This window comes from Dryobates pubescens, chromosome 7 (assembly GCF_014839835.1).
Source record: "Dryobates pubescens isolate bDryPub1 chromosome 7, bDryPub1.pri, whole genome shotgun sequence".
Lineage (NCBI taxonomy): Eukaryota > Metazoa > Chordata > Aves > Piciformes > Picidae > Dryobates > Dryobates pubescens.
In genome coordinates, this window is record NC_071618.1 from 4120847 (window position 1) to 4147598 (window position 26752).

Genomic DNA, 26752 nt, shown 5'->3' on the forward strand with positions numbered 1-26752 from the left:
CTTGGCTTGTGCTAAAAACTGATTTTGAACTGGCAAACCCAGACTTCTCCTGTTTGAGGAGAGGTGGTAATCCTTCCACCTGAATGAACATTTCTGGGACACATTAGCTGTGCCCACCATAGAAGTGTCTTTTCTTCAAAGTATCCCAACTAGTAACTACGTGCACTCACATTCAAATATAGGATCGGTCTAAAAATCAGTCACCCAGGCATCTCTGTGGAAGTGTCTTCCAGTGAAAAGCAAGTCCAGGTAAACTCTTTGGCAGCAGCAGGATGGTTGGGAAACGTAACTAACTGAAATGTGCAAAAATCTTCTACCTTGAATAGGCAGCCATTAATTTCTAAGGATGAAGATCTGTTCTGAAGACCCAAGAGAGACACAAGATGGTCCTTGTCATTAAATGCTGAACTCCAGCTATACTGAGGTCTCCATTCAACGATTTGTGAGAACAACCTTATAACCTCAGACATGAACTCTCATGTCAGTGAAAACATGCTTCAGACTGCAAAAGCATTTAGGATTTTTTTCACAGTGGGTACAGGAGCAGATAAATTTAGGGAGTCAAGGGAGCTGGATTTACATCAACTAGTTTCCAAGTATAAGTGTATGGCATTTTATAGGTGGTCCCGCTCCTCAAGTTTAATTGACAATTAATTATATGTGGGGAATGAAAACTGTTCACTCCAGAGGCACTTTGTTTCTGTAGAGCTGACATGGATGAGAGATAACAATCGCTCAGAGCAGTGTGGACTGAGGAGTTCCTCCGCCACTGAACAAAGCCAAGCTGTGGGGCGACAGATGGCAGATGAGATTCACCATGGGCCTTGGAGAGGCCATACCATCTCTGGCTTTCTCTGCTCCTTCAGCTCTGCTGGCTGATCCAGGAGGTGGGTCAGTGGCACTGTGACCCTAACCCAATCCTCTTTCTCTCTTTTGGAGAAACAGCTGGTAACCAAATGCCATCTCCATGCATTCTGTGAATGAAAGAGTGGCTGCAGTTCCCAGTGCTTGGCCAGATGTGCACAGGGAGAGAAACTCACTGCTCTCATTTGGTGCAGCATTACTTGCATTCACTTTCATGTATCCATGTGAATAGAACTACTGATGTTTTCATTTTCACTGTTGGTAACTGTGAGAATAAACGCATCTTTCTAGGGGGCTTCTCCTTGACCCCCCCTGCATGGGCGACTTCCCTTCCCATAGCCAGTTTTCTAATACCTTATTTTATAACCTAGGGAGGAAATGATATTTACATCTATATGGGGGAGAAGCAAGAGCCACCTGTGAAAAAGTGAAAAGAAAAACAAATCTGTAAAAGAAGAGATTTACTTTCTGAATTTCCTTTCAATTAATAACTGCTCCTAAAGAGAATAAGGTCCAAGGAAGTCTGGTAGAACTCCTAAAAAATAAATTTTTAATTTCCACATTTCCTGTAGTAGAAAACACTACTGCCAAAATCTGATTACCTCCAAGGGTATATATTATGCAACTTGGGGGAACAATGTCTCAAGTTGTCAAGGTTCAGCATTCAGATTAATGACACCTTGGGAGGTGACTATAGATATCAAAACCCCTTAGCAAGTGACAACTGCTGCACCTACCTGAAAGGAGATTGTAGAGTGGGTTGCCTAGGTTTCTTCTCCCAAGTAACGAGTGACAGGACAAGAGTAAATGGTCTCAAGCTGCACCAAGGGAAGTTTAGGTGGCATATTATCAAAAGTTTGTTCACTAAAAGGGTTGTTAGGCATTGGAACAACCTGTGTGAGAAAGTGGTTGAGTCACCATCCATAGAGGTATTTAAAAGATGTGTAGATACAGTGGCTTAGTGGTGGCCTTGGCAGTGTTGGGTTAACAGTTGGACTTGATGATCTTGAAGGTCTTTTCCCACCTAAATGCTGATTCTATTTCTAAAGAAAATTTTTTCCCCCACTGAAGAAAACCCCCAGTGCTAGCATGAAACATACTTCTTGCTGCAGCTCTCTACGGTAGTGGTGTTGCACCAGAGAGTCATAGAATGGTTAGGGTTGAAAGAGACCTTCAAAGGTCATCTGGCTCCAGTCTGCCTGCAGTGAGGCGGGACACCTTTACCCTCATCAGATTGCGAAGAGGCCCGTCCAGTCTGACCTTGAATGTTTCCAGGAATGCCTGCAACTTTCAAGGTTACCTGTGTAAGCACGAATAATAGTTTTAGACTTTTCCTTCAAAGGCGTGTTTTCCCGGAGTAAGAGTCCACCTCTGGCGTCAGGCACACGCTCGGGGTCTACTGCTGACATTGGTGTGACCACACTGCAAGTTATAAAAAGTAGTTTTAAATACTAATGTGCGTTTAAATAATGCCGCTATGATTTACTTTTCAAAGTTATTCCTACAACCCGTCCGCGCCCAGCCAGCCTCCCAAAACATCCCCCGACGCCGCCAGGACCGCTCCCCGATGCTAGACCACGCGGACTGGCGCCGCGCACAGCCCGGGGCGGGGGGCGAGTGCAGCGCGCAGGCGCGCCTCCGGCCCCGCCCCTCCAGTCTCCCTCGCCAATCGGCGGCGCCGGGGCCTGCGGTGGCGAGCTGCTCTGCCCTGGCGGCCGCGGAGGGGAGCTGCGGGCATGGCGGCGGCCCTGGGGCGCGTGCTGCGGCTGGGCGGCCGTTGGAGTGCTTTGGAACCGCCTGGCGGCCTGCGCGCCCAGGTGAGAGCCGGGCCGGGCCCTTTCCCTATGGCCCTCAGTGCTTGGGGCCTGTGGGTTCCGCTTTTGGGGCGGGGGAGTGGTTCTCGTGCGGTGGCAGGAAGCTAGCGCGGAGGCTGCGGGAGGTGAAGTGAGCGGCCATGGGGCGGACTCACGTCCCCGCCGCCGCTGCGGGGCAGGGGTGCCCATGGCGAATTGACAGCGCGCTCATTTCGAAGTCCTTGGTTGGGCCGGGTTGTGGTGCCGCTTCCGGGCGGTCGGGCCGACGGAGCAGAGGCCTACCAGGTGCCGGCGGTGTGTGCGCGGGGCAGAAGGGGCAGCACTGGGGCGGGGAATGTGACGGCCGGCGCCGCGGTCAAGCCAGCGCTTTTGTGAGCGGCGTTTAATGTAAAGAAAACGCGTAGTTAAACGCTGATTTATTACATATGTATCACTAGAACAGAGTCTGCCCTGGTGAGACCACTGGGAATACTGGGGCCTGCTCTGGAGCCCTCAGCCCAGGGAAAGACATGGACCTGTTGGAGCAGCTTCTAGGAGAGGGCCACAAAAATGATCGGAGAGCTGGAAAGACATGTGAGGAAAGGCTGAGAGTGTTGAGATTGCGCTTGGAGAAGAGAAGGTTCCAGGGAGACTTTAGAGTGACCTTTATATGTAAAGAGGGCCTGTAAGAAAGATGTGGACAGCCTTTTCAGCAGGACCTGTTGTAATAGAACAAGGGCTAATGGTTTTAAACTGAATGAGGATAGATTTAGACTAGATATAGTGGAAGAAATGTTTTACAATGAGAGTGGTAAAACACTGGCACAGGTTTGTCAGAGAGATGGCAGATGTCCCATCCTAGAAGCATTTGTGGTCAGGTTGGGCAGAACTCTGAGCAACCTGATCTAGTTGAAGATGTCTCTGCTTACTGTAGGGAGTTGAATGAAAAAAACCCTTAAAGGTCTGTTGTAACCCAAAATATTCTGTGATTCTACTTTAAAATTATATTTTTCCAGGTAGATCATCTTAAATAGTGTTTCATCAGCAGGTAAGTAGATAATGAAATCTCCCAGTTGGTGCAGTGGGGAAAGAAATGTGCTCCGCAAGTGCTGTAACTTCCGATTAAAGAGAATTACCAGTTTGTTTTGAGAGATATTGGTACTCAGCTGATTGCTGTGTAATTAAAATGCTTAGCTGCTGTCAGTATTGAGGACAGCCACTGTTTGTGGAGTGGTATTTGATATACCTGTATGTATATTTAATCAGTGAGCAGCAAGTGGATAAAAAGGCATTCTGGTAACACTTTCAAGTTACAAAGTAATTTAGGACAATAAGGACTGAAGAACTGTTCAGTGACTGAACAAACCAAACCATGGGGTAATGGAAGATAGATGCAGCAAAGAAGTGAAAGGTAATACTGGAAGGAGCAATTGGAACTGTTTATATTGGTTACTTGTAGATTAACTTTACCATTAGGGATAAAGAAAGACCTGGTGCCTATGTGAGTAGTTCTTTTTGCAGCAGTCAGAAATACAGGAGCCTAAGTTGTCCAAGAAATGAGAATAAGACTGAAAATACTCTTAACACTTGAATTTGTGTTCTCAGTTGGAATAGTTTCTGTTGCTTTGATTGTATTCCTTGCATAATAAGTATGAGGCCCTGCAGGATGAGGGCAATGGGGATGAGAGGGCTGAGGAGCAGCCATCTGGGGAGATGCCTAAGGCCAAGCAGTGCCCGCCAACTATAACAACCAGCTCCACAAAGAAAAGGAGAGGGGTTATAGTTGTTGGGGACTCTCTCCTGAGGGGTAGTGAGGGACCCATATGTCTTCCCCACCCATCCCACAGGGAGGTCTGCTCCCTATCGGGGGCCTGGGTAAGGGACATCACAAGGAGACTCCCAAAGCTAATCCAGGCCTCTGACTATTACCCATTGCTGGTAATCCAAGCTAGAAGCGATGAAATTGATTAGAAGGGCACCAGAGCGATTAAAAAAGAATTCAAGGCCCTCGACAATTGATTGATGGGGCAGGAGCGCAAGTGGTGTTCTGCTTAGTTTCCTCAGAGAAACAGGAGAAGCCACACCATCAACAATTGGCTCAGGCGATGGTGCCAGCAACGGAATTTTGGGTTCTTTGATCAAGGGGCAACTTTTACTGCACCTGACCTGCTGGAACCTGATGAGGTGCAATTATCTAGAAAAGGCAAGAGGGTACTAGCACTAGAGTTGGCAGGGCTCATTAAGTGGGCTTTAAACTAGGTCTGAAGGGGGTGGGTGAGGAAACCAGTTTCTGAAGAGGAGAGAGTGGGACACAAATTAGGGTTAATTGAGAAATCGAGAGCCCAGCTGAAGTGCATGTACACCAATGAACACAGTATGGGCAATGAGCAAGAAGAACTGGAAGTCCTGGTCCACCAGGATGACTTTGATATGGTTGCCATTTCAGAAACATGGTGGGATAACACACATGATTGGAGTACTACACTGAGGGGTTACAGGCTCGTTAGGAGAGACAGGTGAGGGAGAAGAGGAGGAGGGGTGGCTCTGTATATCAAGGAGTCGCTCTTTGCCGCAGAGGAGGTGGAGGATGAAAGGATTGAGAGCCTGTGGGTTAAATTCAGAGGGCAGCCTAACAAATCTGACATCCTGGTTGGAGTCTGTTATAGACCACCCAACCAGGATGAGGAGGCTGATGAAATATTCTATAAGCAATTGGAGGCTGTCTGAAGATCATCAGATCTTGTCCTTGTAGGTGACTTTAACCTGCCAGATATCTGCTGGGAACTTAATTCAGCAGAGAGAAGGCAGTCCAGAAGATTCATAGAGTGCATGGAGGACAGCTTCCTGATGCTGCTGTTAAGTGAGCCTACCAGGGGTCAGGCTCTGCGTGACCTGCTGTTCTCCAATAGAGAAGGGCTGTTGGGAGATGTGAAGGTGGGAGGCTGCCTAGGGTGCAGTGATCATGAGATAGTGGAGTTTTCAATATGCAGGGAGATAGGGAGGAGCAGTAACAGAACCCTCACCTTGGAATTCTGAATGGCAAACTTCAGCCTCTTTAAGAAACTTATTCGCAAAGTTCCCTGGGTAGCAGCCCTTAAGAACCAAGGGGTCCAGGAGTGTTGGACCTACTTCAAACAGGAGCTCTTGAAGGCACAGGAACTGGCAGTTCCCATGTGCTGAAAGATGAGCCGGCAGGGAAGGCAACCGGCCTGGATGGACAAGCAGCTCTTGAAGGAATTAAGGGAAAAAATAAGGGTGTATTGCCTTTGGAAGGAGGGGAAGGCTTCTCCTGATATGTTTAAGGATGTTGTTAGATTATGTAGGAGAAAAATTAGAGAGGCAAAGGCCCAGTTAGAACTTAAGCTAGCCACCTCTGTGAAAGATAATAAAAAGCATTTGTACAAATATATTAACACTAAAAAGAGGGGCAAGAAGAACTTCCACTCCTTATTGGACCTGGAGTGGAACACTGTAACTGAAGATGAGGAAAAGGCTGAGGTCCTGAATACTGCCTTTGCCTCAATTTTCAACAGTAGGGCAGGAGGAGTTCAGGACAAGTGACCTCCTGAGCTGGGTCATGGTGTCAGGGAGTAGTGTATTGCTCTGGAAATTCATGAGGAATTTGTTTGGGACCTGCTGAGCCACGTGGATACTCACAAGTCCAGGGGACCAGATGTGATCCATCCTAGGGTGCTGAGTGAGCTGGCAGATGATCTGGCCAAGCTGCTCTCCGTTTTCCACCAGTCCTGGCTCACCGTAGAGGTCCCAGATGACTGGAAACTGGCCAATGTGGTCCCCATCCACAAGAAGGGTCGGATGGAGGAACCTGGAAACTCCAGGCCAGTCAGCCTGACCTCAGTGCCAGGGAAAATGATGGAGCAGATTATCTTGGCAGCAATAACTGCGCACCTGAAGGATGGCCAAGGGCTCAGGTCCAGCCAACATAGATTTAGGAGGGGCAGGTCCTGCCTCTCCAACCTGATCTCCTTCTATGATCAGGTGACCCGTCTGGTGGACGAGGGGAGGCCTGTGGATGTAGTCTACCTGGACTTCAGCAAGGCCTTTGACACCATCCCCCACAGCAAACTCCTGGCCAAGCTGTCAGCTCGTGACTTGGACAGCAACACTCTGTGCTGGGTTAGGAACTGGCTGGAGAGCCGAGCCCAGAGAGTGGTGGTGAATGGTGCCACATCCAGCTGGCAGCCAGTCACTAGTGGAGTCCCCCAGGGATCAGTGCTGGGCTCCATTCTCTTTAACATCTTCATTGATGATCTGGATGAGGGCATTGAGTCAGTCATCAGCAAATTTGCAGAAGACACCAAGTTGGGAACAGATGTTGGTCAGTTAGAGGGTAGAAGGGCTCTGCAGAGGGACCTCGACTGACTGGACAGATGGGCAGAGTCCAACATGATGGCATTCAACAAATCCAAGTGCCAGGTTCTGCACTGTGGCCACAACAACCCCATGCAGAGCTACAGGCTGGGGTCGGAGCGGCAGGAGAGCTGCCAAACAGAGAGGGACCTGGGGGTGCTGATTGACACCCGCCTAAACATGAGCCAGCAATGTGTGCAGGTGGCCAGGAAGGCAAATGGCATCCTGGCCTGCATCAAGAATAGTATGGCCAGCAGGAACAGGAAGGTCATTGTGCCCCTGTACTCAGCACTGATTAGGCCACACCTTGAGTCCTGTGTCCAGTTCTGGGCCCCTCAGTTTAAGAAGGACATTGAGACACTTGAAGGTGTCCAAAGAAGGGCAACAAGGCTGGGGAGAGGCTTTGAGCACAAGCCCTATGAGGAGAGGCTGAGGGAGCTGGGATTGTTTAGCCTGGAGAAGAGGAGGCTCAGGGGAGACCTTATTGCTGTCTACAACTACCTGAAGGGTGGTTGTAGCCAGGAGGCGGTTGGTCTCTTCTCCCAGGCAACCAGCTCCAGAACAAGAGGACAGAGTCTCAAGCTGTGCCAGGGGAGGTTTAGGCTCGATGTTAGGAAGAAGTTCTTCACAGAGAGAGTGATTTGCCTTTGGAATGTGCTGCCCGGGGAGGTGGTGGAGTCACCATCCCTGGAGGTGTTCAAGAGGAGACTGGATGTGGCACTTGGTGCCATGGTTTAGTCATGAGGTCTGTGGTGACAGGTTGGACTTGATGGTCTTTGAGGTCTCTTCCAACCTTGGTGATTCTGTGATTATCCTGTATCAAAGGTGTGATTATGACAGTGACTTAGCTTTCCTACCTGGGAACTTTCTTGAGTTTGAACTGAAAACTTTTTTTTGTACAGAAGGATATTATCTTGAAGGAGGAGTCATTGTAGATGGTAAGGCTGGAAGAGGCCTTGAGAGATCTGTTATCAGTACATAATTCTATAGCTATATATAAATCATCCTACCGTCTGAAGCAAAGGATATGAAGGGAACTGATGGGAAACAGGGCCCAGGAAACTTAGAGACTTCTCTTTCCACAAGTTGCAGTTAACCTGTGAGACCATTTGATGAGGATATTCAGGGTATTAAGCACTTATGTGAACACAAAAAGAAATTTAAAAACCTTGGAAGGCAATTCCACTGAGGACTGATAAAAGCAAGATGTTAGCATGTCTCTGAACCACAGACTGCTGGAAACTGGGCAAGCAACCCTTGAAAATGATCACTACTTGTTTGTCTTCTTCTTGTGGCTTTGAGACTGGCGGCTATTGAGGACAGAGTACTAAGTTGATATATCATTGTTCTGACCTGCTATAACGATTTCTTACATCAAACACTTACCCATCCTTACTGTAAGGGAACTTCTTTTAATGCTGCTTACCCTAAAAATCTCTGGCTAGAATTTAGTTCATCACTTCTTGTCTTTGTCGCAGAAAGACTTGTATTTTTTTGGATGTATTTGAAAGTATCTCACATTGAGATTGGAAGTGGGAGAGAAGCTTTGTAATTCCAGTACTTGTTATCTTTGAACAACAGGTTTAGTTTCTTGTTCTTCTAATAAGCAAACTGCAGAGAGCATAATTTAGAAATTAAAAAAGAACTAGCTACTGTCAGTCACTTATGTGATTGAATGTCTGTTATCAACAGAAGAGTTCAGAGTGCTATTTAATTTGCTTGGTTGGCTACCTTGTCTAAATCCCTGTGGATGATGTTTTATACTGATATCAGGAGGAGATGTTAGCAATTTGGTCACAGTCTTCCAGAGCTAAATGCTTGGAATGGAGCAGCTTTTTCTGCAGTTGAAGAGCCTGTTATTATCCAATAATTTAAGTCTCAAAGCCACTGGATCTAAATTTTCTGTTTCCTGTTATACTTCCCTGGCACTTGCCATGTATGTGTACACTTAAAGCTATCTTTTATTTGTGTAGTATATAGTGTGAACAAAATTTGATATGCAGGTGTGGTCCAGTATGCACAGAAAGTAGATTTTTCTGGGTGGAGGAGATGCAGTTTTAGAGTTACTTGTCAAGAGACTTTGTTTTGACAAGTTTATAGTTGATTTCATGAAGCATCTCATCAGAAGAAAAAAGTAGTTTAAAAATCACTTATGTTTGTTTGCTGACACCTTGTGATAGTTTCTGAGATGTTTTACAGATGGCTTCTTATATCATAAACTTGATACTGGTAGGCCAATTGAAACCTGAGCTAACATAAATGTTGAATAAAGCAATTAAAACACATTTTGGTAAACCAGCACACTATAAAGCCAAAACTTGCCTACTGAACAGAAAGTAGTTCTGTGGAAACTTGGGATGGGTTCAAGCATTTCCATTCTGCATGACTGCGACATGTGTTTTTCTCTTGTGTGAAAAGTGACCAGAGGATGACTGTCTTATGTTGTACATCTGTGGGATACAGTGGTGCTAGCTGTGCAGTAATCTGATCAATGAACACAGGGCAACTTTAGTCCTTCGTGCTGATGTGGTTATACAGCTCCAGGTCCACATGTCCTAGGGAAGTTCTGTTGTGAAGATAACTTTAATACAAATTTGTGCGCTGCATGATTTCAGAAAAAGAGATGGTTGAAGTCTGCCAGCTTAGAGCATGGAAGCAGCATGAAAATGGTGTAACTGCATGCATGCCACATCATTTGGCATCTTCTTCAATCCCTGTAATTCTGTCACGTAAAATGGACGTTTTCTCTTGAATTTAGCCTCCTGTTGTTGCATCTTGCTTTCCTCCCATTCCAGAAGTACAGGAAGTTTGACTCCTCTGTTAGTGACCTGTGTTGATTTCATATCCCTATAACTCCAGTGAAGCAAAATAAACAGGATGTGTAAAAAGAAGTGTTCTGGGTTTGGGGTTGTTTTTTTTCTTGTTTTCCCCTTTTTTTTGGGTTGTTGTTCAGTTGTAGGAGATTTTTTGTTTTGTGTGTGGTGGTGGTGTTTTTTTGGGCTTTTTCCCCTCTGGAGGAAAATAGCCCAGAAAAGTCAAAGTTGTCTAAAAACGCCCCTCCTCTCCCTGTTTTTTTTAATGAGGCAAATTTTACATAAGCTGATTTTCTATAAATTTAAGATCCCCCAGAAATCAGAATTTGCCAAACAGCATTTTAGTACTAGATTGCCTGGGAAGGAGTTGGGAGGGGATGGTTGATACCAAGGAAGTGTGTCCAGAAGTAAAGGCTTTCCTTTCTTTCTTGTCCTAGTGGAAGAGTCTGTTACTTCAGGAGTACTGTTAACAGTTACTCTGTAAAAACGTGGTGAGGCACCTGTCTGTAGTAGTGCTTTCAGAAATGTGTATAGAAGCGAATGCAAACCTCAGTGGTTTCCTCTAGGAAGTAGAGGAACAGCCTTTCTTGTTTGACCGAAAGGCCAGAAGCATTTAGCTGTGCTTTGCAGTTCTTGCCTGTACCACCCATGAAATGGTACTCTTATCCCAGAAGAGGTAGCAATACAATAGATATTAATTTGCATAAGAGGCTGTTTTCTAATTATGAACAGTTTGTGTGTCCAGGGACTTTTGATTAGTGCCAAACCGAAGCTAGGGAGAAATATGAATAGCTTGAGGGAAGAAGGGTAAAAATGAGAAAATTACAATAGAAATTGACAGGAATAACATGGATTTCTTTTTATTTATTTTTTTTAAAGTATTCTGTTTAAAGCATAGCAGAGAGAAAGCAATTTTGGCCAAGTAATAAGGAATCATATGTTCCTTAACAAGAATTACAAATCATTAGTTACAATTAAATGTATCTTCTGTCTTTCTTAATACTTTCCTGAGGAGTAACTGGGAGAGAATATGCAGTTACCTCTGTTTTCCTTACTGTTAGATTCTAAGCAAATCACTAGAACACTGCCTGTAGGAGATGTGTACATTTAACACTTCGATTATTGGTCTTTTAATTCTGTATGTATCAATGTTACCTCACAGAAAATACGAATGTTTTGTAAATAAATACAAAAAAGGGAGGGGAGACCAGGACTAGCATTGCATATGATGCATACAAGTTGTGGAGACTACAAAGCAACAACAGATTCTTCAGAGCCAAATTCTACTTTGGAGCTGGTTTTATGTTTTTCTTGGGAGAGGTACTGGTGGCTTTTCTGAGACATATCTTTATGTCACATTGCAGAAGCATAGAGGGTCAGTTCTTTCCATCTTAAGTGAGCTTGTTATTCAAAGATTACCTTGCCTTCTGTATCGAGCCATATTGAATTCATAGGACCTATACTGCATCACAAGCATGTGCTGTACATAAGCTTAAGGCACAGTACTGTAATCTTTATTCCAAATTGAAATTTTAAGTGGGGCTGTTATACATTGAAACCTGAGACAGCCATGGACAGGTAAATTGATCATGAATAGCTTTACAAATTGGTGAAGCAAATTGGATGTGTTGCACCAGTCCATACTGGGCTACCAAATGTCAGGAATGACAACTAGGGCCTGAAATTACAAGAAAAGCTGTGTTTCATTTCCAGTTCATGTAGGCCTTGACCATAGAACATCCAAACCTTCTAGTCACAAGAGTTTGTGTACGCTAACTCCTGTTAGTAACAGAAAGTGAACACATTTGTGTTTGTCTTCCATCTTGTCATCTTGTTTTGATGAGATGTGTTTTTTATGTCATTGTGGTTATAACTGGCTTTTGAAGGTTTGTGCTGTATTAGTTACAGTAAGATAACAAGTATTTTATGCTATTCATGTTAGCTCAACTCTGGTAAAACCCATCAAAATAGTCAGCATGTCTAAATTGTAGTTGCAAGGAGACAGTTCTTTTCTCTTGGGCATTTAATAATTTCAAATGTTAGCTTTATTCCATTGCTCATAGTAAGAATGCTAACTAGTTCACTTTGTTATGTATGTTTGAATTTTAATGTTTGGATAAAGGTAGACTGAGGCTGCAGCTCCAGGAGTAGTGGAGGCAATTTAATGATTTGCTCAAACAAGTCAAGATAAAGAGAGGACTTGCTTCTGCTTCCCTACTCCCAGTTGTGTGGTTCAGATACCTTTTCATGTAATTTTTGGCTCTTTTCACACTCCTCTTAAGTTACTTGGGCTTACTGGTTCAGGTTATAACTGCCCACTTGTTGGGAGGATGCAGAAGTTGGTGTCTGCGTTTCAGGATCTGAGCTGGCTTACAGAAGGGTCTGAGCACCAGAGTTAGCACGGGGGAATTGAAGGGCTGGGCTGTGAGATGGGCTTGCTCTGTCTTGTCAAACTGCACTGTCTACTCACAAAGCCAAGCTGTGCCATTTTGAAGAGACCAGTGAGAAGTGTCTTGAGAGCACTATTTGATGAACAGAGCTGGGTATTTTTCTGATTCAGAAATGATTCTTTTTCTGTCTTTGCTTTTCTGTCTCACACACCCTTTTTTCTTCTAATTCCATTCCTCCTCCCACCCACAGAAGACCAGACAAATAATTGGTTCTCATTCAGTTTCTGGAATAATTAGGTTGCAGAAGGCTGTAATACTAATGTTGGAGAGACAAAATAGTGCATAATATTGGCACTAGGCTAGATCTGGGACATTTGACTCTGTCAGTGAAGCTCCAGTTTCTATGGCAGAGAACTTGATGGAAATTAGTCATCTTAATTACTGTTTGTCTTGATGGAAGTAGAAGCCAAAGCTGTATCCCACAAAGCTTGAAAGATAACTGTTCATGGAGTTATGACTTCTGAGCATTGGCTCAGTAGTATTGGCTGGTGAGAACCACCTTACTAAGTTTCTAATCATTCTACCTGAGACAGGAAAACAGCTTAAGAACCATTCTGGCACTATGAACAAGGAAGAAGCACGCCATAGCGTTGCCGGACAGAGCCTTTAGCAGCATTTGTGCAGAGAGACACTTCTGAAACTTGCTAGAGGGCTGCCCCGCAGATAGTTCTTATACTTTGATATGGGATACCTTTAGGTGAAGGGAAAACCTGCTAATTTATTTATTTATTTATTTATTATAGATAAAAAAAAACCCAAAGCCTCTTTTAAGAATGCATCAGTTGGGTCAGTGCTGTTTTGCTTTTGCTGGATGTGCTTGGTATGATACTACATTGCTTTACCCTCAGAAAAATCTTCTGAATTAATTGTAATGTGAGAAAATGCTCATCTCCTAGAATGTGTATTAAATGACTGGAAGATAGTGGTTTCATGAATAATACTGTCTTTTCTGATTTATTACAGTAATGTGTTGAATCTTGTTACAGGTATGAATGGCTTATTATACATTTTATTTAGAGCTCACTGCACCAAAAATACAAAATAAATCTCTTGCTTTTCTCTTTTTTGTTTTGGTTAGATGTTAAGGCTAATCTATACCACTACAACAGTGCAGAGGAAGAATATAGGAGCCTCAGGACCTGAAAAGTACACAGAGGAATTTATTAAAAAACAGATTGAAGAGTTCAACCTAGGAAAGAGACATTTAGCCAACATGATGGGAGAAGATCCAGAAACTTTTACCCAAGAGGATATTGATGTAAGTACAGTTGCTCTGTTGGAGAAGAAATTTACTGTAGAGTTTCAGATATTGAAAGCACTTCAGCACGAGCCCCTCAGCTCTCTGTGAATTTTAATCAAACTGTCAGAATAAGAAAGAATGCAACTATACATTGCAAACATTCAACTGTGACTGTGAATAGAGATTCTATCCTTGCTTCCATGTGAGGTCAAACATTACAGTATAGAGCTGTATACCATATCTTGCTAAAGCACAGTAGGTTGTTTTTAAAAGTACTAATGGATAATCCCCTTGATCTGCGGTTATAAGAGGCACTGTAAAGCTTTATGCAGCACTTTGAAACGTTTACCTGCAATTTGACCTGCTGTGTATATTTAGGTCAGATTTTCTTGTGTGATACTGTGATTGCTGGTAATGCAAATTAAATTTTATAGGATGTTTTATAACTAGTAGTGTGGTTTAACTTAGGAATTTTAATATAGATGTGAACTGAAGCTCCTATCAGTAGCTTCATTCTCTCTATCAGATGAGTGTCCTCTTTCTCCATGTCATTTAGGCTATAGATGTGTATAGATACGCTCCCTTTCACTCAGAAAAATGTTTTGTTGCATGTTTGTTTTTTGTTTTTTTTTAATGTCCCACCTGGTCTTCACTTCTGTCATTTCTGTCTTATTTTATCACATCAGAGGTAGGGAGAAGAAATGTCATTTGATGACATTCACTTAGGTGAAGCTGTATGAAGTCTCACAGCTGAAGCTTTCTCTGTGCAGCAACAGCACTATTACTATAGGCATGGCAGCACAGTGTATCAGCAGGGCCCTTAGGGTAGATGAAGTAATGTGGTATGTGCCAAAAGAGATGTGTGTGGTTTATTTTTTTTCAGGGCAAGGAGATTGTTACCCTTCTCAATAGCAAAATTCTGTCAGCATAGCTATGTCCACATAAGAGGTCTTGACAGCATGCTTATGCCAAGAAAGAACTGCATCTGTAGGTGGTGATACAGGCTGATTTCAAACACATTTGACAGGCTTCAAAACTAAGTTCTGAAAACTTCTCTGAAAATAGATAGCAAAGTAGAAAAGAGACACACAGTTTATGGCCTGCTGAGAAAAAGGCTGAAATAAAACTTGAATTTTATCAGGTATCAGAAAATCCATATGGGAAGCTGAGTTCAAGTCACAAATCCATAGGAAATGAAGCTTTGAGTACAAAGCTATGCACTGATACTATGACTACTTTCATTCAAAATACTAAATGCCACATTGCACTTCTACAGACAGGTGCTGACACTGAGACCCTGCCAGTCTCAGTGTAGAGGGGATAAGGTCCTGACAGCAGTGCAAGTATTCATCAAGGCATCTGGGTCAGCACTAATAGCATCCTGTTTCTGTACACTGGCTTTCTTATTTCTGTACAGGCTATAGAATTTCCTCCTTAATGTATTTTTCAGATTTGTTTTGTCCTTACATTTAGTATTCATGCACTGGCCTGCCACTAGAATACCTCCCATGTTGGTACAGTACAGTGATGATGCTATTCCAGTTTACCCAAAAGGTTAATGGTGGGAGAATGCATTAGTCTGCAGTCTGGCTTCCTTCCTTGATAGATTCTAGGTGAAGGCTTATAGACCGTAAGACTGCAAGAAATGGAAAACAACCATACCTAAATAGTGGTTTCTTTGTAAATCCACAGCACTATGATAGTTTGCACAAAATTAACTGAGCTGCATTGTTAGTAAAAGTAGATTCATTCTGGAAATTAGCTTTTACATGTGCAATGCAGGGGACTTTGCCTTGCCGACTGTTTCTGAAAGGAGCCAGAAGAACAGTGTTCTGTTTGGGGACACCAAGTATCTGTAGTACATGTTGCATTTCTTCCTATTCCATCAAGTGTTGGGAAATATTAAAGAGTGTGTAATAGTGTCTGCTATGCATAATTAAATTTCTGTTATAAAAATATAAAAGCTGCTTAAGCACTGGCAGGAGAATTATCAAGCTTTACATTTTGAGCAGTAGTAATTCTTTCTCATGAGTGCTTATATTCCTCCATGTCTTCTACTGTTAATCAGTCTGTGCAGTGTATTTCTAAAGTAGACATCATGGGATTCTGTCCTTCACTGGAGTTTTAGGTGTAGTTTAATAAAAGCTAAACCTTGTGAAATTTCAAACAGGAAAATAAGTTGACTTAGTTGCTAATCCTTCTGGATGTTGTGGAAGCAAAAGTGCCTCTTACTGATGCTTTTATTTAGGAATGAAAAGTTAAGCTGTGCATTACAACTGTATTTCTAGAGGAGGAAAAAAAAAATCCAGCAAATTGATATATAACTCTGTAGAAGTCTACCAATTGCTTTTTAATTGGTATTATAGACCTCACTCTGAAGCTAGGATGTTTTATTCTCCTATGCGTGCATATGGGCTATGAAGTTTTTCTAATTGATTTGCTTTGCCCATTCCATTTGATGTATCATTTTTCACAATATTTCATAATTTGTGCTCATTTCTAATGAACAGAGTCGTTAGGACAGGCATGTCTAAGTACAACTGACAGCTAACATTAGGTGCCAGATGCAGTTTATAAAGCTATGTAGAACTGCAGAGAACAGTTTAAATAAATTAGCACCTGTACATTAGTCTCACTTGCTGGTAATTTATAAGCGAATCAGTAGAGATGACATTTAGGTAAGTCATTGATCAAGTTAACAGCTGCATACCCACTGCCCAGCTGGGATACCTAATTAATAGAGATTGCAGTCCTGACCTAGTGCTTTTTCCCGGTTGAATCTGTAATCCTTTTATTTGGTGATTTAACTTTAACTTACAGTTGTAGTAAACAGCCCACCTTCATTTTCCACTGTCAGGTCTGTGATATTCTGCTTTAAAGCCCAGAAATCTAAGTAAGATTAATACAAGAAAAGCATCTTAATCTTCATGACCTATTTATATGCCAGTATTTTTATTATTTATTTCTATGCAGTCTCTAAATGCTTTCCCAGATATAAGCTCACCACAAAGCAATACTCATTTCCCATAAGAGTTAGTAAAACTTACAAGCTAGAGACCTATGTTATTTTTCTCTTGTTGTCTGCCTTATGACCTAATAGGTTGTTGTCAAGCAGATAAAATAATTTGAATCTAAAATACAGATTTGTCTTCACTAGCATAATAAAAAGTACCAATGAGGTTTTTTCCTATGAAAATTTTAAATGTGGAAAAACTTCATTCCTCGTAGGTAATAGTTTTCTTTCAATAAGTTAAGACTATTTTAATAAAAAATAGGAGGTATTCAGTTGCTTTTAAAAGTGCCTTAGCATATTTGATGCTAAATAACATTCAAATTTTAGCAACACAAAGTGTGAGAAATGAGTGAATATTGGCATATGTAAAATGTCAGGAATGTTGTTCAGAACAAAATGAACTTCTGAACTTTGTTGTCTGCAAGAAGAATGTGTTGTCCAGCATTGTTCTTACAAGAAATACTCAATTTTATATTGTCTTGAAGCTGGACTTTTTAAAAAGAAAAAAATCTTGAATTAGCTCCACTGGGAGGAAAAAAAAATCTGTTGGTGTGTGTGTGTGGCTTCTTTTTTGGGGTGGGAATGGGGGGGTTTAACTCTTAATATTCTGTGATCCTTAGAAAAGTTGAAATTAAGATAGAAATAATGACTTCCACAGTTTTTTGGCATAACTTTAGTATTTAAAAAAAGTAATATTAAGAAGGTGGGTTTCTTCATATATCACTGTCTGGTGGCTTGGTGTTTTGTTTGTTTTTCATCCAAGTGGCGAGGTTAAAATGCTCTATCACTGCGAACTTGAAATTTCTGTTTGTGTCGAAGCTGGAATTCAGCTTTAATTAAACACTGACAAATGGTGGGGGTGGTATCAATAAATTGTATTATTTAGTTGTTAGAGGATAATTTTGGTTTACAAGGTAAACTTAGGTATCTCACCTTTTTTAAACATTAATATTTTTAACTTTTTCTGCCTCGATTAAAGAAAATATTTCATAGTTAACATTTCGCATCCCATTTTTGTTTCCTTTATTGCTGGTTCTACCTCAAATATTCTGAACTTTGAATGCTGAAAACTTCTAAAGAATAAGTATCACTTTTCACCTCACTGTTTTGGTGATTAAAGTTTAGTGTATATTTAAAAAGAAATGATTTGGTTTCTTGAGCCCTCTGACAAAAAGCATGCTGCTGCAGAGAACCCCAAGGTAAAGGTATTTTATATTGTGTTTTTATTTTTTTAATTATTGTTTTCTACAAATTACCTTTTCTCATTGCTACTTAGATAACTATCTTTGCACATGATTCAAGCAAGGAAAATTAGTGTAATGTTTTGTGTTTGAGATACGGATTCAGCAAAAGGGTAGGAATACATGTGTGCAAGGTCACAGTATCACCAAGGCTGGAAGAGACCTCAAAGATCGAGTCCAACCTGTCACCACAGACCTTGTGACTAGACCATGGACCAAGTGCCACGTCCAATCCCCTCTTGAACACCTCCAGGGATGGTGACTCCACCACCTCCCTGGGCAGCACATTCCAATGACAAATGACTCTCTTCCATGAAGAACTTTCTCCTCACCTCAAGCCTAAACTTCCCCTGGCGCAGCTTGGGACTGTGTCCCCTTGCTGTGGTGCCGGTTGCTAGAGAGAAGAGACCAACCCCTTCCTGGCTACAACCACCTTTCAGGTAGTTGTAGAGAGCAATGAGTCAATTTGGCCTGCTAAACCTCTCCCATTTACGGCAGGTTAAGGGCTGAATTGTCTCAGTTTCCTTCCCCTATCCCAGTATGACTCGATTCTATTTCAGTTGATACACTGAATTATTAATTTCTCAAGACATTGGGAAAAGAAAAAATCCTTATGGAGCCAGCTGATTGCTTGATTCAGTAAGGCTTTGATGTTTGAGAAAGTAAGTGAACAAAACATCTTGGCTCATAGATAGGAAGGGAAGGAGGGTCAGAAGTCAGCGTGTGCAACATATACGATGAAGAGGGAAAATGAGTGTCGGAAGCATGCTGAATTTGCATGACATGCCACACGGATTGCTGGACAGGTTATTTTTAATGAATTAGTTTGCATGTTTGAAGATCTGCCACAAATGAGGGCTTCTTTTAATAAGGATGGAAGCTTGTTCTTTATTCCAGCTGGCCTGAATTCAGACTTAACAGCTGCAAATGAAAGATCCTGCGGTTCTATGAGTAGTATATTCAATCATCTGATCCCTCAACAAGTGATGATATAACAGAATTCCTTCTAGTTTGTTATAGGCGTGTTAAGCTTGCCGCCACAGTTGAAGAAATACCTGACGTAAACCATTTTGTTGCTAACGCATTTGTGATGGTGTGATTACTGTGTGGGATTTTTCTTTCCTCTGTGGATCAACAGTAGAGTTCAGAAACAAACACTTCCAAATCCTGGAATGAGAGGGCTAAGTTTTTTTTTGTTTTGCCTTTTTGTTTTAGGAACTCATAGCAGAAGCAGGTTGTACCCATTTAATCTTTTTTGAGTATCTTGGGTAATTCTTTTTGGAAATACCATTGTGTTACTAGGTACCAGGATTTTTAGTTGCTTCTGCTGAAAATAATTGCAGATTTTTTTCTTCTTCAGAAAGCAGTGCTTTATTTCTGAAGACAATGGCAATAGCATGATTTAACAACTAGAATTGTGAAATAGCAGCCCAGAACCTGTGGAGGCTGCAGTGGGGTGAATGAATCCTGTATAGCCAAGATGATGGCCTGAAAAGAGTAGTTCTTGGTTATATTCAGCACAACATTTCCATTCTCATCTAGAGCTCAAGTCAAGTTAAGCACTAGAAGGAAGATATGGACCATGATCTTTAAGCTGAAAACCATATCTGGAATGGCAAACTGGTGAAATTTTGGGAGTTCTTGGGAACTCTACTGCTGTCACTTAAACTTTGATTATGAAGTTTTCAGAAAGATATTCTACCTGTTCAGGAAAATGTGGAATGTGCAGTTAATTCTCTGCAGAATTTTGACTTCAGAGACATGGAGATTGCTGAAATGAAGCCTGTGTTCCAAATCTGAAGACATTGTCTAAAGATCACAGAAAAATATTTCATGGTTATTCATGTGCTCCAGCTACAATATGGAGAGCCTAATTGTGATGTCATTCCCGAGGCTGATCTGCCATCTTTATTGCTGGTACACAGCAGTGCTGAGAATTACAGTTTTTCAGAAAGACTCCTTTTCACAGAAGTGAAATATTTGTTTAGACAAAATCAGCTTCTGTAAAATTCCCAGAGGCCAACTGACTTACTGTGCTAAAAGTACAATCTGAGAACACAGCTATTGAAAATTTAGAAGAAACTTCTGTATGAAGTTGGATACAGTTGCATCCCAGGATACCAGAGTACCTCATCCTTGATTACATTATCACAAAAAGAGAGAGCAGGAAGACTATTTTTTACTATTTTGGAACAGCAGAGGAAGCAAACTTACGAAGTGAACTGTGATTCTTTGTCTGTTTGCTGTGTAGAGAGCTAGAAACAGGTACTAGGATTTCTTAATGCAGTTTGTTTATGCTTTAGTGTGAAAGACAAGAGTATACACCCAAGCAATAGAAAATAATACACAGGGATACACAGGTTTAGTTGCTTGGGTAGTGTTGGATGATAGGTTGGACATGATGATCTCGAAGGTCTCTTCCAACCTGGTTTATTCTATTCTATTCTAAACTTCTAGAAGTAGGTCTCAACAGCCACTCTTCACTATAAATGTTACTATATTTGGTATTAAGGTGTTATAGTTACAGTAACGGACTGAGAATCTGGGAATGCTTGTATAAAGACTATGTCTTAAGTATACACACAGTCAGTATCCTGTAATGAATTATCTTAATATATTATATGATGTGTTTGTTTAACATCATTTGGCTCACAGCAGATTTCTATTGTCATCATAATTAATCCCCATTTGTTCATAAATAGGTGTTCACCTACTGTGTGTATGCATAAAATGCCCATTGACTAACAAATGGGAATACAATAGTCACTAAGAGAAACAAAATTACCATTTCATAAAATCAAGTTAAGCCTTTTGTTTGCTTCGGAATTCTCAAAATTTCTGTTCAGAATGCCAGTAGGGGATTAATGGAAGTAATAGGTTAGGTCTTTTTACACTCCATGCATATTAAATCGGTTGAAGCACTGACAAACCACTCCATGTCTGTGGAAAAAATATCAGCAAGTAATAGCCCTAAGGTAGCCTAAGCAACAAAGAGCCATTTTTCTTAAGAGAAGATTTTAAACCCTGATTGTATTGTAATTCTCCTGTTTCATACTGTCGAATGGAAATACAAATGAGACCACTGCTAGAGGGGTTTATTCAGTTAGTCCATGTTATTCTGCAAGCACAAGATTTCTGTTGTAAGCTCTGCTACCCACAGTCTGAAACTGGCTATGCTTGCCAGACCCTTACATAGGGGGATTTTGATGACTGGGTTTTTTTCTGGTTTATTTTTGAAAACAAATGAACTCTCATAAACTTTTGCTTTATTAAACTGTGGGTTAGTCAGACTGAAGAGGGAGAGTAAGAAGATGTTGAACAGAATAGAATTGAATACTGTGTCCAGTTCTGGGCCCCTCAGTTTAGGAAGGACATCGAGACACTTGAAGGTGTCCAGAGAAGGGCAACAAGGCTGGGGAGAGGCCTTGAGCACAAGCCTTATGAGGGGAGGCTGAGGGAGCTGGGATTGTTTAGCCTGGAGAAGAGAAGGATCAGAGGTGACCTCATTGCCCTCTACAACTACCTGAAAGGTGGTTGTAGACAGGAGGGGGTTGGTCTCTTCTCCCAGGCAACCAGCACCAGAACAAGGGGACACAGTCTCAAGCTGTGCCAGGGGAGGTTCAGTCTCGAGGTGAGGAAAAAGTTCTTCACTGAGCGAGTCATTCGTCATTGGGATGTGCTGCCCAGGGAGGTGGTGGAGTCGCCGTCCCTGGAGCTGTTCAAGGGGAGATTGGACATGGCACTTGGTGCCATGGTCTAGTTGTGAGGTCTGTTGGAACAGGTTGGACTTGATGATCCTTGGGGTCTCTTCCAACCTTAGTTACTGTGATACTGTGAAACTGTGTGAATAAACCAGGTTGGAAGAGACCCTCAAGATCATCGTGTCCAACCTATCATCCAACACCACCTAATCAACTAAACCATGCAACCAAGCACCCTATCAAGTCTTCTCCTGAACACCTCCAGTGATGGTGACTCCACCACCTCCTCGGGCAGCCCATTCCAATGGGCAATCGCTCTGTGTAGAACTTCCTCCTAACCTCCAGCCTAAACCTCCCCTGGCACAGCCTGAGACTGTGTCCTCTTGTTCTGGTGCTGGTTGCCTGGGAGAAGAGACCAACCCCCTCCTGGCTACAACCTCCTTTCAGGTAGTTGTAGAGAGCAATAAGGTCACCCCTGAGTCTCCTCCAGGCTAAGCAACCCCAGCTCCCTCACTCTCTCCTCATAGGGCTTGTGTTGAACAGAAATGCAATGTCATTGGGCTTAACCTTGTGAGGTGCTTCGCTTTGCATTTTGCTGAAATGATCTGGAATATTGGTATTCCTCCTTTTTTTGTTGGAGGCAAATGGTACTAACTTTATACGTCACATGAATAGTGATAGGTAGTTTTCTTTTACTTCTATGTACCTAATACTTAGTAAAACAAGTGATAAACAATGATTGTGTAATGAATGTCACGTTGTTCTAAATTGTTTTAGCAAACCCTTAGGTATCAAAGGAGAAGAAAGATGGCATTTGAGAGGCATTCTCTCCTGAGCAGTTACTTCAAGTTCAGCAAAGGTTGTAATGATTGACAGTTGTTTCCAAAAGCAGTGATCAATGCAATGCTTGTTTAGGCTGTATAAAGTATCTTCTGCTGCTACAACAAACATTGCCTTAGTACGTAAAACTAGGATTCTAAATGTTTAAAATTGTCATTTGCTTTAAATAAAATTTCCATACTTGGTATGTCAGTAGGCCCTGTTACCAAACAGTGACATTTTCAGAAAGATAAATTAGATGTTGTAATTTCCTCTGGAAGTCATAGGCTCATAGAACCAATAGGCTTGGAAAAGACCTTCGCGATCATCGCGTCCAACGTAACGCCCAACACCATCTAATCAACTAAACCATGGCACTAAGTGCCCTATCCAGTCTCTTCTTAAATGCCTCCCGTGATGGTGACTCTACCACCTCCCTGGGCAGCCCATTCCAATGGCCAATCACTCTTTCTATGAATAACTTCTTAACATCCAGCCTAAACCTCTCCTGGTGCAGCTTGAGACTGTGTCCTCTTGTTCTGGTGCTGGTTGCCTGGGAGAAGAGACCAGCCCCCACCTGTCTACATCCTCCCTTCAGATAGTTGTAGGGAGCATAAGGTGTCCTCTGAGACTTCTCTTCTCCAAGCTAAACAACCCCAGCTCCCTCAGCCTCTCCTCGTAGGGCTTGTGCTCAAGACCACTCCCCAGCCTTGTTGCCCTTCTCTGGACATGTTCAAGTGTCTCAATGTCCTTCTTAAATTTAGGGGCCTGTAACTGGACACTACTCAACATGTGGCCTAACCAGTGCTGAGTACAGGGACACAATGACCTTCCTGTTCCTGCTGGCCACACTATTTCTGATGCAGGCCAGCATGCCATTGGTCTTCTTGGCCCCCTGGGCACACTGCTGGCTCATGTTCAGCCTACTGTCAACCAGTATTCCTGGGTCCCTTTCTGCCTGGCTGCTCTGCAGCTACTCTGACCCCAGTGTGTAGCACTGCATGGGGTTGTTGTGGCCAATGTGCAGCACCCGGCACTTGGATTTCTTGAATACCATTATATTGGACTCTGCCCATCTGTCCAGCCTGTCAAGGTCCCTCTGGAGAGCCCTTCTACCTTCTAACAGATCAACACCTGCTCCCAGCTTGGTGTCATCTGCAAATTTGCTGATGACTGACTCAATCCTCTCATCCAGATCATCAATAAAAATATTGAATAGGATTGGGCCAAGCACTGATCCCTTGGGGACACCACTAGTGACTGGCTGCCAGCTGGATGTGGCACCATTCACCACCACTCTCTAGGCTCGGCCCTCCAGCCCTTTCCTAACCCAGTGCAGAGTGCTGCTGTCCAAGCCACGAGCTGACAGCTTGGCCAGGCGTTTGCTATGGGGGACAGAGTCAAAGGACTTGCTGAAGTCCAGGTAGACTACATCCACAGCCTTCCCCACATCCACCAGGCGGGTCACCTGATCATAGAAGGAGATCAGGTTGGCCAGGCAGGACCTGCCCTTCCTAAATGCATGTTGGCTGGGCCTGATCCCTTGGCCATCTTGCAAGTGCTGTTTGATTGCCCCCCAGATGATCTGCTCCATAATCTTGCCTGGCACTGAGGTCAGGCTGACAGGCCTGTAGTTTGCAGGTTCCTCCATCTGACCCTTCTTGTGGATGGGCATCACATTGACCAATTTTCAGTCACCTGGGACCTTGCTGGTGAGCCAGGACTGGTGGTAAATGATGGAGAGCGGCTTGGCCAGCTCATCTGCCAGCTCTCTCAGCACTGTAGGATGGATCACATCTGGTCCCCTGGACTTGTGAGTATCCAAGTGGCTCAGCAAGTCCCTAACTACTTCCTCCTGGATTTTGGGATATTATACTGCTCCCTGACCCCATCTACCAGTTCAGGAGGCCAGTTATCCTGAAGTCGTCCTGTCTTACTGTTGAAAATGGAGGTAAAGAAGGTATTTAGAACCTCAGCCTTTTCCTCCTCTTTAGTTACAGTGTTCCACTCCAGGTCCAATAAAGAGTGGAGGTTCTTCTTGCTCCTCTTTTTAGCATCAATTTATTTATAAAAATGCTTTTTATTGTCCTTTACAGAAGTAGCCAGCTTGAGTTCTAACTGGGCTTTTGCCTCTAATTTTTCTCCAACATGATCTAACAACATCCTTAAACATATCACTCGTTGCCTCCCCCCCTTTCCAAAGGTGATACATCCTCTTTTTTTCCCTTTATTCCTTCACGAGCTGCTTGCCCATCCAGGCCAGTTGCCTTCCCCGCCAGCTCATCTGTCAGCACCTGGGCACAGCCTGTTCCTGTGCCTTCAGGAGTTCCTGTTTGAAGTAGGTCCAACTGTCCCGGACCCCTTTGTTCTTAAGGGCTGCTACCCAGGGTACTCTCCAAATTAGTTGCTTAAACAAGCTGAGGTTTGCCCTCTGGAAGACCAAAGTAAAGGTTCTGGTTTTGCTCCTCCTTATTTCCCTGCATACTGAAAACTCCACTGTCTCATGGTCGCTGCACCCTAGACAGCCTCCTACCATCACATCTCCCACCAGCCCTTCTCTACTTGAGAACAACAGGTCAAGCAGGGCCTGACCCCTGGTAGGCTCACTTAACAGCTGCATCAGGAAGCTGTCTTCCATACACTTTAACAACCTTCTGGACTGCCTCCTCTCTGCTGAATTACGTTCCCAGCAGATGTCTGGCAGGTTAAAGTCACATACAAGGACAAGATCTGATGATCTTGAGACAGCCTCCAATTGCTTATAGAATATTCCGTCAGCCTCTTCATCCTGGTTGGGTGGTCTAGAACAGACTCCAACCAGGATGTCAGTTTTGTTAGCCCTCCCTCTGATTTTAACCCACAGACACTCAATCCTTTCATCTGCAGCCTCAAGTTCTGTGGCATCAAGAGATTCTGTAATATACAGGGCCACCTCTCCTCCTCTTCTCCCTTGCCTGTCTCTTCTGAAGAGCTTATAATCATCTAGTCTAGTACTCCAGTTGTGTAAATTGTCCCGCCATGTTTCTGTAATGGCAACTACATCATAGTTTTCCTGATGAATCAAGACTTCCAGTTCCTCTTTTTTGTTACCCATACTGCATGCATTGGTGTACATGTACTTCAGCTGGGCTGCTGATTTCTCAACTAACTCTAGTTTATGTCCCTCTCTTTCCTCTCCAGAGAGACTGGTTTCATCACCCACCCCCTTCAAACCTAATTTAAAGCCCTCTTAATGAGCCCTGCCAACTCTAGTGCTAGAGCCCTCTTGCCCTTTCTGGATAGATTCACCCCATCTAGGTCCAGCAGGTCAGGTGCAGTAAAAGTTGCCCCTTGATCAAAGAACCCAAAATTCCATTGCTGGCACCATCCCTTGAGCCATTTGTTGATGGCATGGGTTCTCCTGTTCCTTTCATTGTACACTCCTGCCACTGAGGGAACTGAGCAGAACACCACTTGAGCTCCTGCCCCATTGTCCCATCAATCAATTGTCCGAGGGCCTTGAATTCCTTTTTGATTGTCCTGGTGCCCTTCTTACTGATCTCATTGCTGCCAGCTTGGATTACCAGCAATGGGTAATAGTCAGAGGACTGGATTAGCTTGGGTAGTCTCCTACTGATATCCCTTCACCAGGCCCCAGGTAGGCAGCAGACTTCACTGTGGGATGAGTTAGTCACAGCACTTGAAATTTTAGGGGGAAAATCACTACATATAAGGTGGTCTTTGTGCTCAAGTAGTTTTGGTAGGTTATGTTAAATGCATACTATAAAAACTAAACTTTACAGAAGAAAGTTCACTCATTCTGGTATACGGGAGCCTCCAAAGTGAGATTTTCTTTTCCTGACGATTCCTGTGAAAATGATCTGCTTTTCTTTTCAGCACAGCACCTGTAGTACTCTTTCTTACTGCTTTGATTGCATACTGTACAAGTGTTGTGCTGTACCTCCAATGTTTTGGTGATGCTTTTGGTGTAAAAAGTTACATACATTATCTCTCTTTTTGTTTTTCAGAGAGCTATTGCCTATCTCTTTCCTTCTGGCTTATTTGATAAACAAGCCAGGCCCATAATGAAGGTAGGATTTTTAAAGTTTTTTTTTGGTTGTTGTTCCATTTCTGAATAGCTGTAGCATGATATTTAAAGTAACATTTTCCTTTTGCTGATATTTGTTTGTTTATTTACAGCATCCTACTGAAATTTTTCCAGAGCAGAGGAGTAAGTATTCATAGGTAATTCTTTAATCTTTTCTGAGTTTTAGATTTTTTTGCCTATTTAAAATTCCTTATTTTCCCAGGGTTTTTCCCCTGTGTTCCTACTAAGTGCTAAGATATATGCAGTGAAAGCCTGGTCTGATATTCTAGTTTATAGATAAAAAATACTGATGGATTCTGGAGTACCAGTGGTGTCTTTTTCAGGCATATTCTTAACTAGCTATAGATAAATGTTGTTCAT

The 26752-nt window shown here is 42.8% G+C and overlaps 1 protein-coding gene across 1 annotated transcript in view; it reads left to right on the forward strand.

The window, feature by feature from the left end:
- The first annotated feature begins 2600 nt into the window (after positions 1–2600).
- The window catches only part of MRPS9 (mitochondrial ribosomal protein S9), a 43155-nt gene continuing 19003 nt past the window's right edge, over positions 2601–26752 (forward strand). Inside the window, exons 1-4 of the mRNA XM_054163171.1 lie at positions 2601–2681; positions 13370–13549; positions 26313–26375; positions 26485–26515. Coding sequence (XP_054019146.1) covers positions 2601–2681; positions 13370–13549; positions 26313–26375; positions 26485–26515 — 355 coding nt within the window. The remainder of the gene's footprint in view (positions 2682–13369; positions 13550–26312; positions 26376–26484; positions 26516–26752) is intronic.